Source organism: Pholcus phalangioides, unplaced genomic scaffold (assembly GCF_987345545.1).
Source record: "Pholcus phalangioides strain wild (caught in Gottingen) unplaced genomic scaffold, Ppha-v1.0 ptg000017l_1, whole genome shotgun sequence".
Lineage (NCBI taxonomy): Eukaryota > Metazoa > Arthropoda > Arachnida > Araneae > Pholcidae > Pholcus > Pholcus phalangioides.
In genome coordinates, this window is record NW_028301610.1 from 39,204,515 (window position 1) to 39,220,748 (window position 16,234).

At 33.0% G+C, this 16,234-nt stretch overlaps 1 protein-coding gene across 3 annotated transcripts in view; it reads right to left on the reverse strand.

Annotated features, from left to right (window-relative positions):
- The window catches only part of LOC149073033 (ral GTPase-activating protein subunit alpha-2), a 405,837-nt gene that overhangs the window by 218,725 nt on the left and 170,878 nt on the right, over window positions 1-16,234 (reverse strand). For all 3 annotated transcript variants that reach the window (XM_089246694.1, XM_089246695.1, XM_089246693.1), the window contains exon 21: window positions 8,114-8,254. In XM_089246694.1, coding sequence (XP_089102820.1) covers window positions 8,114-8,254 — 141 coding nt within the window. The remainder of the gene's footprint in view (window positions 1-8,113; window positions 8,255-16,234) is intronic.

Genomic DNA, 16,234 nt, shown 5'->3' on the forward strand with positions numbered 1-16,234 from the left:
ATATTTCATCTAAAAAAGATAATTTGTTCTGAAATCACATTCATTATCTGAAACCTGATTTCCCAAAGGTTTCTATAGAAAATTGTTCAATTCATTCTAGGTATTGCCAAAAATTTTCAGATAACTTTTATAAAACACTAAAAAGCACTATTGAAGGCTGAGATAAACAACTTCAAAATTTTATAAATAAGAATTTAAAGGATAATGAGAAACTGAATATCATTTTATTTTACACCATCTACACAAACCCCTTGCGTTTGTAGGTGTCCTCTTACACCGACGGTAAATGAAACCTCAACATCAAGGAATTGATTTGGATGAATGAAGTTCAGGTAATACATATCTGTCTACATAATTTATTGAGTTCATATCAATTACAATGTGAATCGATGTAATTAATATAAGTAATACTGTGTGCACATGGTGCCATTTGAAATCGGTATTTTCCGTACATTAATAGCCACTGTAGTCGCTACGATGTTGATTACAAGCAAGTAAAAAAGCATGCATTCTGCTGTAGATGTGTTGGATGGCATTGTGAGGTATGGGGTTCCATTCCTGTTGTATTTGGTCAGTCAAATCTGCAACTGTTGTTCCTGGTTGTGGATAATGCTGGAGCTGAGAGACATCCAATAATGTCCTGCAATTGCTCAATAGAAGAGAGATCCAGTGATCTTGATGGACATGGCAACACATTGATACTGTGTGGAGTACATTGGGTTACAATTACATCCAGGTCCACACTTAGAAAGGTGCGGTGGTACAGGGCCACAAAATTTCAGGGGGCAGCAATTTTCCCAAAAGAAATCTTTTCCTTTCATAGCAAATGTAAGGGGAAATTTTTGATTAAAATTTAATTTTTTTTCCTTAAACTAACATTGATTGTAAGGAGGAGGCATTCAGTTTAAAGCCCCTGATATCATTTGTAGTTTTATTAGCTATACAAGTTTTTAAAAAAAAAACCCTTTTCAACAAACCTTTTTCTCCAAATCCCCCCCCCACTTGTCGATTAACGGAATGGATGGGCACTGTACTTGTCTTTTAATAGGGTTATAATATATATCTCGCTTCCTATTCTATTTTCATATTTTTGACCCCTTCAAATTTACACCCTCCTGATTGGAGGTACTGATTGTGCACACAAGGTAAATGTAGAATTTTTTTCTTGTGGTGCTTCGACTATTGATGCTCCACAGTAGACTCTAGCATGAACATTTCTAAACAATGACTGACCTAGAGCAAGGCAATGTCTACTGTCATTTAGAGTGGTAAAAACATTCCTTCCTAAGAAACTCTGAACTCTCATGTCATGATGTTTCCCTAAGGAGGCTTGAGAACTTTCTCAAAACTTTCATAACCACCACCATCTGAATCATCCTCTCATATTTATACAGGTATTTATGTAGTTGCACATCAATGAGATTGTCTTCATTCAGGCAACATAGTGCTGTATTTTTTTTATGTGTCCAGATGGACTGATCAAAAGAAAAAACACAGAGTAAAGAGTGTTTGGCCAGCCAAAAGGTTAACAAAAGGATTGTTTATGGACTAATTGAAAACCTCCTAAAACTACAGTAGTAGCAAAAACTAGTAGCCAACAAATGGCTGTATTCAAAGGTATGTGAGCAATTTTTCTGTAAGGAACCAAAAAAGTACCAATTTTTTCAGTCAACGCAATCGTCTCATCCTTATTAGCTATGGATGAGAAATCAGATAGAATGTGAAAACCAGGGTTTAGCGATTTTAATCTTTTTTTTTTAAATTCTTCTACCCTGCTATATTAATTTTTCATCAGTGAAAAACTTCTTCTCTACATCCTTGGGAGGAAGGATCTGCAGTATATAAATTCTAAATTTAACCCTAATGACATTATACCACTGCACTTCGTAAAAAAGAATAAGAAGTTTCTCTCTGGGATTTTCCTTCCTTCCCCCCTCTAGTAGCGCAACGACATCGTTAGGATATCGTACCGATACCGGTCCAACGGCGGAACATCGAATGAATATTCAACATCGGAAAGAGGCCGGAAATTTTTACGTGTCCTATATTGAACAATATAGTAAAAATTTATTCACTCAATGAAAATGCCAAAATATCTTTTTTTCTCTAGAATAATTTTACTCTCATTTTTACAGCATTTTCATTTTCAAGCATAATATCTTCTCTTTTGAAATAATCCAAATTTTTCTGCATTCTCTATGTCGAACTATGTTGACAAATGAATGTCATTTCTACGTCAAATGATATTGGTAATGATGTCGAATGGTATCAAAATCACTACATCGTTCTATATCTGTGTGATACTGGGGCATATCTCATTCAACTCTAGTACAGTATCAACATTAGAGATGTTTTGTTACATGAACAGGAGTTTATACATGAAAACATTTTGTCTGCAGAGGCATAAACAGGGGTCTCATGCATCCTCCCACAGGGGAAGATTTTAAAAACTTTCATATGCTATTTACATCAATTTCTTTTAATTTAAATGCTTTTAGAGCCTCTTCACACAGAGATACTAAAGTCAGGCAACTAATAGGAGACTCCGTATCCAGAGGATTGAACATGTATGTTTCTAAGGAGCTCCTCATACGAGGATATTGGAGACCAAATATCCGGCATGACAGTCACTGGCAGCATTGCATGCTAGTCGAATGCAACAAAAGTAATAGGACTCTTGAAATATTTCTTTGCATTTCTGTCAGTTGAGGTTGTACGAGGGATGCCCGATGCTGAATTTCATAACAAGATAAACACGCAGTTATACATTATTTTACATATAACTTGAATTTTTTTTGCAGAAATGTTCTTGGATGCAACTCTAACCCCAAATCACTCTTGAATGGAATGTGGTAATACAAACATATGTCACACACACATGCATGTGGGCAGGACCACAACTAGATACTTTGTCACCCGGGCAAGCTGGAATTTTGCCGCCCCTTGCATGTAGAGGAAGCAGTTAAAGGATGAATTCTTCACCCCTCCTGGTTCAGCGCCCGGGGCACCAGACCTGCCTGCTCCCCCTAGTTGCGGCACTGCATGTGGGGGGTATATGGGAAAATCTCATACCCCTCCAAGATAAACAGTTATATTTTTTTCTCTCAAAATGGTAACCGAGTCAGCTCTTAGAAGGAAATAAAGTTTCTTCATGTTGTAGAGCTACATTCTCCCTCCCAATATTGGATATATTTACAGTATGAATTTGACTTGCGTTAATCAAGGATTATTGACAGTCACCCATCAGGGCTGACAAGCAATCAGCTGAATTATTAATTCCAGGTAAGCCATTTTTATAATTTCGTATATTGCAAGGAATTAGATTCCTGTTGGTCATAACGAATAGTGTACAATGAGTGTTACTTCCAATGTATGGATGTACAGGTAATATTTTCTATTTATCCTTTTTTTTTTCAGAAATAACAGTGTAGGATGATAATTGTTTATAATTATAATAAAATATAATCAACTTAATTGCTACTAGAATCATTAAAAATTTGATTTTTTTTCTGCCCAGTTCATAAAGTACAGGGAGATAAGGAGGTGAATTAAATACTGTGTCATTTTCACTCATTTTCCCATGCTTTGAGATTTTTTTGGTAGTGTCCCATGAAGGAGAACGGGCAAACTCAACTCCCAAGTTGAGGCTACTCGAGTTTGATTTGAGTATCTCTGTGTGATGAGGATCAGTTTGCAACACAAAATTTTTCTAGAAGAGATTCCTTGTGGCCCCTCCAAAGGTTGATTGCGCAAACGCCCCTGGATGTAGGCCATGTTGCTTGCAGTCATGGTAGTTTGTTCCCTGATAAGGCCATGAGTTTGCTCACAATTAAATAAATTTTATCTGAGAGTCCTTAGGTTCAGGCTTATTACAGATAGTGTTGTTAATATTTGACTACCTATATCTAGGCGAATCGAACTGACACTGATGTGTTTGGTACAAATTTTCAATTTGAATATTCAGATACTGAGATTGTGATCTTTGAATTCTATTTCTGCAACAAACTCTTGGTTTTAAACAATAATATTGAAGAGCTCAAGCAGCCGGGTTGGTAAAAAAAACGGTTTTTTGGTTTAAACAAGGTTTTTTTGGTTTAAACCAGTATTTTTGGTTTAAATAGCATTTACATTAAAAACAATAAAATTTCTGAAAAATCATTAAAACTTCTAATAATTAAGATAAAATGTTTACTGATGTAATTGACACACAAAATTTCCATATTAATCAATATAAATATTTCTTAAATTTTTATAAAAACCAACTTTTGCAATTTAATTATTTTATAGTTTAACTCAAAGAATTATTTTGCATTTGAAAATACTTAATGCTATTATTAACCATATAATAAAGATGAGTTCTCCAGTTATTTTCAATGTGCTTAATTAGAAAGCCTATTTTATTTTATTTTTTTTGCAAAAACTGTGATAAAAACTAGGCAAATACAATGTGTTTAATGAAGCATAATTAATGCAGATTAATTAGAGATGATTTACGATGTACAGGGCGATTATAACTAAAGTTCTGATTTCCAAACACTGTAGAATAAGAACCACTGGTCAGAATGACTTGAAAATTTGCATGAATATTCCTGAAGCAATGGAATTTCATATGGCGAAGGGGGAAAAAAAAGACTAAAATGTAAAATAGAAGATGCTGTACTCATCTAGCACATGGGAAATTCGCTCACAGAATAGAAGCAATAGCCAGTCTGTTCAAAATAAGTTAATTAGCATTGCAAAATTTCAAAATCATAAAAACCACAAAAATGAAGTGATTTAAACAAATAACTACAACTCACACAAGAAAAGTTAAATATGTTGGTCACCATGTTCCGGCTGTGCGGTGGAAGTTCAAAAATTCTTGTTCAACAGCAGATCAGAGTATGTCATGGTAATGATGTGGATGTGCTTTCAAGTCAACAAAGTTTGTAATCCGATCACTGCACATAACATTTTGGTGGTATCCCCAAAGCCAAAAGTTGCAGCAGTTATATTAGCTTTTAGATGTCATGTCACCCTGTTATTGTGAATATGGTTCTTCAGCAGCTATTTTGCTGGTGTTGCAAAAAATGTGCATCTTGATAAAAATTGTGCTATCCACCATTTTTTTAAAATTATTATTGTTGCAAAATAACACACACAAATACAAATAATATGCAAAATAAGACAACAAAACAAAACATACACTCTACAGCTCTTAGGAACCAACCCAATCATTCTGTCCCAGAGCTTAATACATTTTTTCCATAATTAGAAAGCAACAGTGTGTAGCACTAAATACATTTCAGATTTTTTTTCCCTTTTTATTCATTATTATTTTTTAATTTCATTCAAAGCTTGTTTTGAGCACTTATACTTTCAATGAATGTTTCAAAATTTGAGATAGAATTTGCAAATGTAAAAATTTATTCCTTGAGATGTTTGTTAACTATTACTTAGGACAATTTTTTTCCGAATTTGTTACAAATGGCTGGTACCAAGTAATTCATACTTTTTGTATTAGGTATTTATGTGTTGTCCACCAGGGCTGGACAAATCGAAAAAAATAAATAAATTTAGGCACCAGTCAAATTTGCTAGGAGCAAAGCATGTTTTTCCCTCAAGCAAAGCAATCCTAAATAATATTTTTTTTCAAACTTTTCCAGAACTTTATTCCCATATTGGAAGACACATTATTATGAAATCACGTTAAAAATTTACATCATACTTACACTTCATTTTAGCAATGATGCAAGTAAAATTTTAGGCACCAGAACTGATTTTTTAGTTGCCTGGAATTTGCCCATCCCTGCTATCCACACGCTGATGCTGTTAAGTTCCAAAATGATGTGGTTGCACAAAATAGATTATACCGCTGGTCAAGTACAGCGTCATCTACTTGTACATTTTGAAGTATTTTTTCTTTCGCCAAAGATTTGGCAAAATAAAAAATAAACATTTTCCATTTCTTTTAGGAGTATCCATGAAAATTCTGACCAATGGTTCTTATTGTATAGTGTTTTGAAATCAGAATTTTAATTATAATCACCCTGTATAAAGTTGATTATTCTTCATTTCTATCACTTACTACTTACACTAGAACCTTGATTAACTGGGGGTAATGGTGAAAGTAACAAAAAGCAAATAACTATTGAACATTAAACCTATTGATGATATACAGCATGAGATGTGCTGCTTCTTATGGAAAGAAAATGAAAATGTCTGTGAGGCAATAAATTATTAGTACACTGGTCTTTGTCTTTAGGGGCAGTTGGTGTCTTTTTGGTTTATAAGACCACCTGCCCTTAGCATGATAGTAATATGATTGCTGTAGCTGCTTCGCTATGAAGGAAAAGAAATAAAAGCACCACCACATATTTGGATGTGTGATGCAATCCTCATTCATGAATTTGCTTATGATAAAGCATCAGAATGTAGCCCTAAGTTAGAAAATGAAGTAAGAATGAGAAATTTTGGTACAGTGGTATAACAGCCATTTTTATGAGATTTTTTTTTAAAAAACTACCATCTTACACTATTTAAAGATGGAGTATATAATAGTATATACAATCAGAATGTACCCTAAGAATAGAAAATGTGGTAAGAATGAAAACATTTGGCTAATAATGAACCAGCATGATACTGTTCTATCCCCATAAAAAGTCTTGCCACAGAGAGCAACAGGCATAGAAATGGTAAAAATATTCCATCATTACACTTCACTCAAATAGTTTGAAAAAATAGATGATAGATGGCAGCACTGTAACAAGCATCACACAGAAACAAACTTCACATTAGGTTCACAACACATACATTCCAACATGTACAAATTCGTTAGAAGTTCCGCACAAACAGACGAGGTGCATGTGTGAATTAGTAATAGCTCTCATTGGAGAAATGGATTCTTATTCTCCCCCCTAGCCTCTGACATAACAGAAATAGCATACAACACTGATTTTGTATCGGTGGGAAACATGCCATGGGGTGTCAAGCACAGATTAAAGCTTTAATTAATGTGCCACACTAGTGTTATAAGAAGCTTTAATTGCTGCCACATATGCTGTATTATGCACCAAGGTCAGTGTGTGCATGCAGATCAACTAAAACTTTTATTAGCTGAACCTCTATTTGTTAGCTGCAGCTGAAAAAAAATTAGATAGCCAAAAAATTTGTAACCAGAGTTCTTCATCAGCCAAGATATCTCTGTAGTCAAGTTTATAGAAACTCAAGTAGAAGCAAACAAGGGTGGTTTTCACCTCACCTGTACAGGGAATAGCAAATAATTTAAACACACAAACAGCCCAGAATGAATAAGTATACTTTAACTTCCCTCTTTGTTAAAGCACCAATAATTGCAATTACAACTATGGAACACTATATCGAGCAACATTAGGAAATGACTATTAATAGGGAAGCAGTGGGAAAAACTACTTTGCAAGTGACGAGGCAATATGACATATGAGTTTAGGAGACTATGGTCTAGTTCAGTGATGAGAAAACTGTTTTAGGAGCCAGCCAAAAAACAAAAATAAAAAATTTTGGCAGGCCTGACATATTAGGACATTGATTCCTCATTGGAATTTTTATGCTTGAAATAAAGTACTGTGATGTGTTGTATACTTTGAGCAAAACCTATTTGCAATAAAACCATCATGATTTTATTGCATATGAGAGGCAATGGTTTAACCTTTCAACTGCGAAAAAATAAATAAGTCTATTTCCATACTTGATGCATGTGTGTTCTATTTTTTTTATATTTTTTTTGCATATGTAAAAGTTTATATATATATATATAAATCAATTTCTTTTTACATTCTCACATTTATATTTTCCATATGCAAAAAAGGAAATACCCCTTAAATAAATTTTTTAGACACTAAAATACAAAATTTCTATACAAAGATTTGGAAATCTGCAGCAAGCCGGATAGAACCTTGACACATGCTGCATCTGGACCACTGGGCATTGTTTGCTCAACACTAGTCTAGTTAATCTTATGGACTAACATATTTTTAAATTTACATGTAAATGAATACTTTTTAATTTTTTAAAAAAAGCAAAGTATTTTGGAAAAATAATCACATCATGGAAGAGAAACATTAAAAACAGTGAAAAAAATTGAAAATATCATTACCAGAATTATCTGTGTGAGAAACTAGGACATCTATTTGCATAGGCGACTCTTTTATACTAGTGCTTTCTAACCCACTTGAAGGCGTTGGAGAAGGTGAACGACTCTGACACTCAGATGACTCAGAGAAAGAAGGGGATTCGGCTTAAAATGAAAGAGGAAAATATCAGTTTTAACGGACATAAATCAATTCATCAATCATACATGTAAAACTTTTTAAACAGAATTAAACAAAAATCTGTCTTCAACAGAAAAAATCTTGATCTGATGATTTCAATGCCAATACATGTTAAGAAACCTGGATTAAACTGAATCTGTCTAATGCAGAAACGGAAAGGAAAATTCCACCCTCTTAATGGAAAATTTCACACAAACACTATGGGTGTTTCGCGACCAATAGACCAGTTGCTTGCCAATGTCTGTTCTACATCTACAACCTACATTAGCAAAAACTGTTTCAATATTTAATTGAAATTATTTCACACACAAAGTTCAAATACACAATATCAACCACATAATTGCCCAACAAATTACTACAATCCATCCAGGACATACTGATATATATTGACATTACAAAAATATGCTGACAATAGACCAATCATGAATTAATAATATCCAGTCCTCACCACATTCATAAAGAGAGAGAAAGTATATATACATAATTTAAAAAAATTAATTAAATATAAACCTTATACCATTACGTTGATTTTATTGATTAGTAGTTTTCAAATTTAGGCAAAGATGTTTCAGTTTTTATTTTGTTGTTCAATCTACGATATTCCTTGGGTCCTATGTATGGTCCTAACTGTTTTTGTATTATGGGTTTGTTGGGTTTGATTATGTTCATGTTGACTTCCACGTTGTCTAGTTTGTCTCTCTCTCTCTCTCTCTCTCACCATTTAATTTCAAACCATCTGGAATTTCTCTGAATAAAAAATACAATTTTGTAAAGATAAAGTTTGTTAATGTTAAATCTATAGTCATTGTAATAGTCTTGGATTCTATTTTTTTTGATATATTATTCACAAATTATTTCCTATTTATATTTACATTTTAATCATAATCATCACCCCATACTGATATGCCATACTGTATAATCACGATTTGATATTGATAAACCGTATGTAGTAAAGCAGTTGGTTCCTGAAACGAACAACATTTTTCAGAAAAGCAGGCTTTTCAACAGGAGAAGTCAGTGCAAAAGTCGGATTTCCAAATGATGTGCAAAAGTTACAAAATTGCATACAAGCTGGTGTCCATGATTGCAGTGCAGAGAATTATATAAACATAGATGTCAATGTACAAACTGAACCTCACAAGACAGACACTGACACTCTCACTGAATATTTCAACGTCACAAAAGAAAGGATGAAAATGAAATAAATGTTGCTATTTTGGAAGAAAAATGCAGGGGAAAGAGTCTTATACAGATCTGTCAAAACCGTGAAAGAACTGCAGCACTTTACGACATAATGACTCGATTAGTGTGATTTCTGAAAGCAAACTGAAAGTCAGGTAGAAAATGGTGTGAGCTGCATGCAGGAAACTCTTATTGACTACTACTACTTCACCAAACCAACTCTGGCACATCACTACATTGCAATTTACTGCCATTAATGAGATAGGTTGGAAATAAAGGCGCTGTCTATGTTTGTTACGGAAATATTTTTTCTATATCCTTCCTAGGGTTCGAACCCAGGACCGAGACAGCAATCTTCACGGTGGTAGACGATGTATTTTTAATAAATAATGTATCATATCATGAAGTAATTATTTAGTAATCATAGTAAATTGTAAATTATGTATATTGTTCATTTTATTAATTTTTAAATTATTTACTTTATTTTAAATTATTTACTTTATTTTAAATTATTTACTTTATTTTAAATTATTTACTTTATTTTAAATTATTTACTTTATTTTAAATTATTTACTTTATTTTAAATTATTTACTTTATTTTAAATTATTTACTTTATTTTAAATTATTTACTTTATTTTAAATTATTTACTTTATTTTAAATTATTTACTTTATTTTAAATTATTTACTTTATTTTAAATTATTTACTTTATTTTAAATTATTTACTTTATTTTAAATTATTTACTTTATTTTAAATTATTTACTTTATTTTAAATTATTTACTTTATTTTAAATTATTTACTTTTATTTCATTTCAATTAATTTATTTTTATTTCATTTCAATTAATTTATTTTTATTTCATTTCAATTAATTTACTTTTATTTCATTTCAATTACATACAACATCATTGCATTTAACACATTATGTCAATTGACTCTTTATTAAGCAGAAACCTGAGTTAAATAGAAAAAAAATTCTTGTTACTTTGTGATTCTGTTAAAGTTAGGTTGTTTTACTATAATTATAAAAATGAACTATACTATAATTAATAAATTGAAGTAGGTATATAAAAGATTTAAGGAATTAAAAATCTAATACAATAAGCATCCAACATCATTTGGGTTGTTAAAAAAAATATTTGTGTAAATATACAGGTCGCATGAGAAGTCCTGGACACATTTTAAAAATTAATAACAAATCAACCAATTGACACTAAAATACTTATGTCCTAGAAAATTTTTTTTTGATGAACTAAAGAAAGTTCAAATTGAACTCACAGGTGGAGCTGTAAAAATGGTAAACTTGACATAACACATTAAATGCAACACAAAAATTTCACAATTAGTGTTTTGACAATTTGCTTCACATAAAACTACCATATTTCAACAAGAGCACCCTTTCACTAATTTAGATGTTTGCCTGCACCAAAAAGGGCACTCATATTGAAATGTTATAGTGTTATAGTGTTATACAATGCAAATTCTCATAAACATTAATTATGCACTGCTTGAGTTGCATTTCATGTGTTAAGTCATATTTTTCAAATTAAAGCACCACCCGTGAGTGAAATTTGAACGTTTTATTTTTTGATTTATAAAAAAAAATCTAGATCATAAGTATTTCAGTGCAGACCACACCTTTTTATGACAATTCATTGATTTTTATAATGTGTCTAAGACTTCTAGTCTACCCTGTACAATGTAAAAGGACAGAAGAATTTCTGAACATCATGCAAATATTATAAGTTTCATCAACTTATATAAAAGTTGATACAAAAATAAAAATATTTTACACAATCATATGCACAAAAATTCTGATTTTGGCTATGTTTGGTGATCAATAAGAAAAACATTTCTAAGTGTTTATGGAATCACCAGAATTATATTGCTATACAAGGAAACTAAATTGTCTTAGCAGTCCATAGGTTACAATAACATGCAAGGTCGTAGAACATTAAGTAATTTGTTCTTGTACTTCTGTGAAAAGTCTTCAGAGTTTCAATAAGATTTTATTGGCTCAAGATTGCAGGGTATTTGTAGAGCTCTCACAAATAAGTTGTATTCAGTATTTCAGTAAATGTGTGTCAGACTTTACAAAATGTGCATGTTATTTATGTCAAAAGGCTTCATTTTTTAAATATGTTTACATTGGATGAGCGCAGGTGTCGCTGAGATATAATTAAAGTGTTAAAAATTTTCAATGGGATGGACCATGAACTTTTAGTACACCGCCAATCAACTGCTTTTACAAGGGGACACCAGTATCGATTGGTAAGGGACAATGCGAGGTTATGGTGTCACAGGGAATTTTTCTCTAATAGGGTTGTTAATAAATAGAAAAGCTTACCCCGGAGGTAGTAAACTGTAACACAATTGACACGTTTAAAAAGAAATGCGATAAACATATTGGGGTAAATTGAGAAGCTATCCATGCTTAGAATAAGACAACCATAATATTCTTTGTGGGCATTGTATAATATTTTATCATGTGTATATATTGCTTATAATTTTTGATTGTGTTTTTAATTGGGTTGCTGTATTTTTTAAATATATGTCATCCATATTTGTTATGGACATCTTTTTTCAGCCACCTCGTTGGGCATTTTGCTTGTTGTGGCGTTGTATTTGTATTTGTAAGCTAATATAATGATGTAGATTGAATGGGACAATATTTAACTTAGATCAAGTAAGTTTTAGAAAAATAATTTAATCTGCAAGTTCTCGTAATACAGCTTCAAGATAGAGCTGCAATTAGATAGGCTATTTTTAACATGATAAATGAAGGCATTTCATACATAAGAGCTGCAAAAACATCAAAGAGCAAAGTTTTCCTCATTGGAATGATATTTGGCCAAGATCCCAAACATTGAATATAAATTTTGTACATTTCACATTTTATATTATATTTATTTCTAAAGTTCATCAGTTGCTTCCTGGTTAACCAAGCAGAGAGGGGAGATGTGGCCCAGTACCTGGGCTCACCCCAGCCACCAAGCTGAGAAGAGTAGACCTGGCCTGGTCATGCTAGAGGGCTCACTAGACCCACCAGGACAGATGTATCCCAGCACCTGGGCTGGCACAGTGACATGAAGGGCTCACCCGAGCCACCAAGCCTAGAAGAGTGGACATCATTAGTAAATTATTTTCCATAGATCAGTGGTTCTCAACTTTTGGAAGGGAAGCCTGTGGCCTGGTTGATTTAGTTTTTGTGAGTGGAAGGCCTGATCATACACATGATTAAAGAGAAATAAATGAGTAAAAATGAAATGGTGACTCACAGCTCGATTTGACTGATGTCAGGGACTAACAGTTGAGAAACATTGCTATAGATACCCTTAAAAACAAAAGACTGACATACTACAATATTTTAAGGAAAGAGACTTTCTGAATGTTAATGGCAAGACAATTTTTGGAAGAAGTTTATCTATACTGTATTATTATACACACCATGTATTAGTATTGTATTAATATCATTTTTAACATGAATTATAGAATGGTATTGTTAAAGATGGTTTGAGAAAAGATCCAGTTTAAAGAGCTTAAATATACGAGGGTCGTTTGAAAAGTAAGGTAAAAATTGGTGTTTATTGTTTTTCAGAAAAAATTCCTATTTTATTTTTCAACAGTCTCCTTTAAGCCTCGCACACTTTTTTCAATTATGTTCAAATTTCTTTATCGCGTCAGAAAATTACATTTCCTCTATTTCTTCAAAAAAACCATTTGCAGCTGCAATGGTGTCATCATTTGATTAACAAATTTCCTATAAAGTAAAACTTTCAATATTGGGAGCAGGAAAACGTCACGTAGGGTTAGGGTTACCAACTGTCCTCCTTTTTGGTGTCATTCACAGCATCCTCCTATGTTCCAGAAAATTCGTCCTTTTGTCCTCCTTTTTAGGTTTCCAGAATCGTTTTCTTTTTGTCCTGGGGAATTGGTTTCTATTTTGTTCAGTCTGTAACATATATCTCTTCATTGGTAAGAGTGTTTGCATGTGTCTTTTTTGTCCACACATTTTTACACGCTTTCACCAATGCCCTCAAAAGTCCTAGAGGAATCCAAATTGCCTCCAAGTGGGGCAGATGCTGTTGTAACTATGGCCCAGCTTGCCCAAGGATAAAATGAAAAAGATAGTCGGAAAAACAGCTCTGAAAGAAGAAAAACCACAATACCCATTTTGAGAATACCATTGTTTGCTCACCAACAGCAGATGCCATGTACTAAAGTGGGGAAGGGGTTACCTATTCTCCATTCAGAAGTAAAGAAAATAGGATGCAAACGACATGCAATGCGGATTCCTCTGACGGGGGGGGGGGGGGGGAGGAGAGCAAACTCTCCCAAAAGCCAAAAAAAAAAAAACCTTTTGAGGGTACAGAAAGAAAAACCCCTTCTTGCTCTAGGGGCAAAGTAATAAAACTGACCAGACAATGGGCACAATTCATTAAAAGTGAGGGGAGAGGGATTGCTATTATTATTTTTTGCTCCAATTCCTAATGTCCTAATGGGGGGGAGTCCTAAATGTTGAGACGTTTCAGTCAGACTATTGTACGGTATAGCTTTTTGGCCGTCATCAACCTACTCCCCTTTCCACCTGGTGAGAAATTCTGAAGGAAAAAACAATAAGCAGTGGACAATATTATTAAATAAGCTTGACAACTGTAGGAGCGACGTATTACTTTTTGCAGATTATGACGGTTCTACTTCACAAACAGCTACTATATTATTAATATATTTGTTCTTCTCTTTATTCACAACTTATCTCGGGTCAGTTTGAATAACTTTTTTCACAATTAGAGCCCGAATTATACACAAATACATACGTGCATATGCATTTGCAAATTTTGACCTTTTTCAATGTTAATGCACACAAATGTATAAAATTGAAGAATTCCATAATAAGTGCATATTTTTGAAGTTGAATGAAAGTTCAATCACATTTTTATATTTTTTTGAATGAGTATTGCTTTTAAAAATTCACATGAATAATAAGCAATTGGCAAGTGCAACAGCATTTAGAGAGGATTTTTTAATGAATCACCAAAGATGTTTGTTACCTTTGATAGTATCCGTTGCTCAAACTGGATTTAAAAAAAAATACTTATTTCATCCTGGTTAACACAGAGTGAGTATTAAATTTTCTGCAGGTTTTATTCAAAAAATGTAAGACGAACCAATTTCTCTGTAAAGAAAAGTTAAGTTATAGTGAGCATCACTCAGGGCTGCAACTTGGGGAGGGGGGGGGGGGGTGGCAGGCAGGTCTTGTGCCCTGCGAGCTGGACGGAAGAGGGCACCAAATGCACCCTTTAACTGCTTCTTCTACATTACATGTGGGCACCAAAGTGCTTTCTTGCCCCGGCTGAAAAAGTATCTAGTCCTGGCATTATTAATAGGGTATAAACAACCGACCCATTACTAGAAACTAGAAATTTCCAAATAAAAAACGTGCAGAAATTATTTGTATGATAATTTTTTTTCTAATGAGTATGTACTTAGAAATTGAAAATATACATTCTGAGAAAATATGTTTCCTTCTTTGAGGGTATTTACTTTTCAAATGCATATTTTCTCAGTTTTAGTGCATAGTTTGGAATTTTTAACTACTTTTTTGGTGCTATTTTGTGATTTTTTAATGCATTTTGCATTTTTAACGCATGTATTCTGGGCTCTATTCATAACTATTACAATGAACAAACATAAAAATATTACAATTTTAGAGGTAAAATATTTGAAGGTTAAAAACAAGTTTTATCTTTTTTTGATTTAAAATGAATTTCGATCATGCTGAAAAAGGGAAATGTATATTCACAGTTAAACTCTGTGAAAGATATACAAGCCTTCGGCCGGGCAGAGTGCACGAATTGGTGCCCAGGAAAGTATGTTTCGATAAGGTTGTTAACTCTAATGTCAGCTTTCATCCCATTTATCAACACTTTTAAACACAAGCAAAATCACTGATTGAATCTATCATCTTAAACTGACATTTGAGCAGTTTCTGGTAAATTTGTAGGAGCGACGTATTACTTTTTGCAGATTATGACGGTTCTACTTCACAAACAGCTACTATATTATTAATATATTTGTTCTTCTCTTTATTCACAACTTATCTCGGGTCAGTTTGAATAACTTTTTTCACAATTAGAGCCCGAATTATACACAAATACATACGTGCATATGCATTTGCAAATTTTGACCTTTTTCAATGTTAATGCACACAAATGTATAAAATTGAAGAATTCCATAATAAGTGCATATTTTTGAAGTTGAATGAAAGTTCAATCACATTTTTATATTTTTTTGAATGAGTATTGCTTTTAAAAATTCACATGAATAATAAGCAATTGGCAAGTGCAACAGCATTTAGAGAGGATTTTTTAATGAATCACCAAAGATGTTTGTTACCTTTGATAGTATCCGTTGCTCAAACTGGATTTAAAAAAAAATACTTATTTCATCCTGGTTAACACAGAGTGAGTATTAAATTTTCTGCAGGTTTTATTCAAAAAATGTAAGACGAACCAATTTCTCTGTAAAGAAAAGTTAAGTTATAGTGAGCATCACTCAGGGCTGCAACTTGGGGAGGGGGGGGGGGGGTGGCAGGCAGGTCTTGTGCCCTGCGAGCTGGACGGAAGAGGGCACCAAATGCACCCTTTAACTGCTTCTTCTACATTACATGTGGGCACCAAAGTGCTTTCTTGCCCCGGCTGAAAAAGTATCTAGTCCTGGCATTATTAATAGGGTATAAACAACCGACCCATTACTAGAAACTA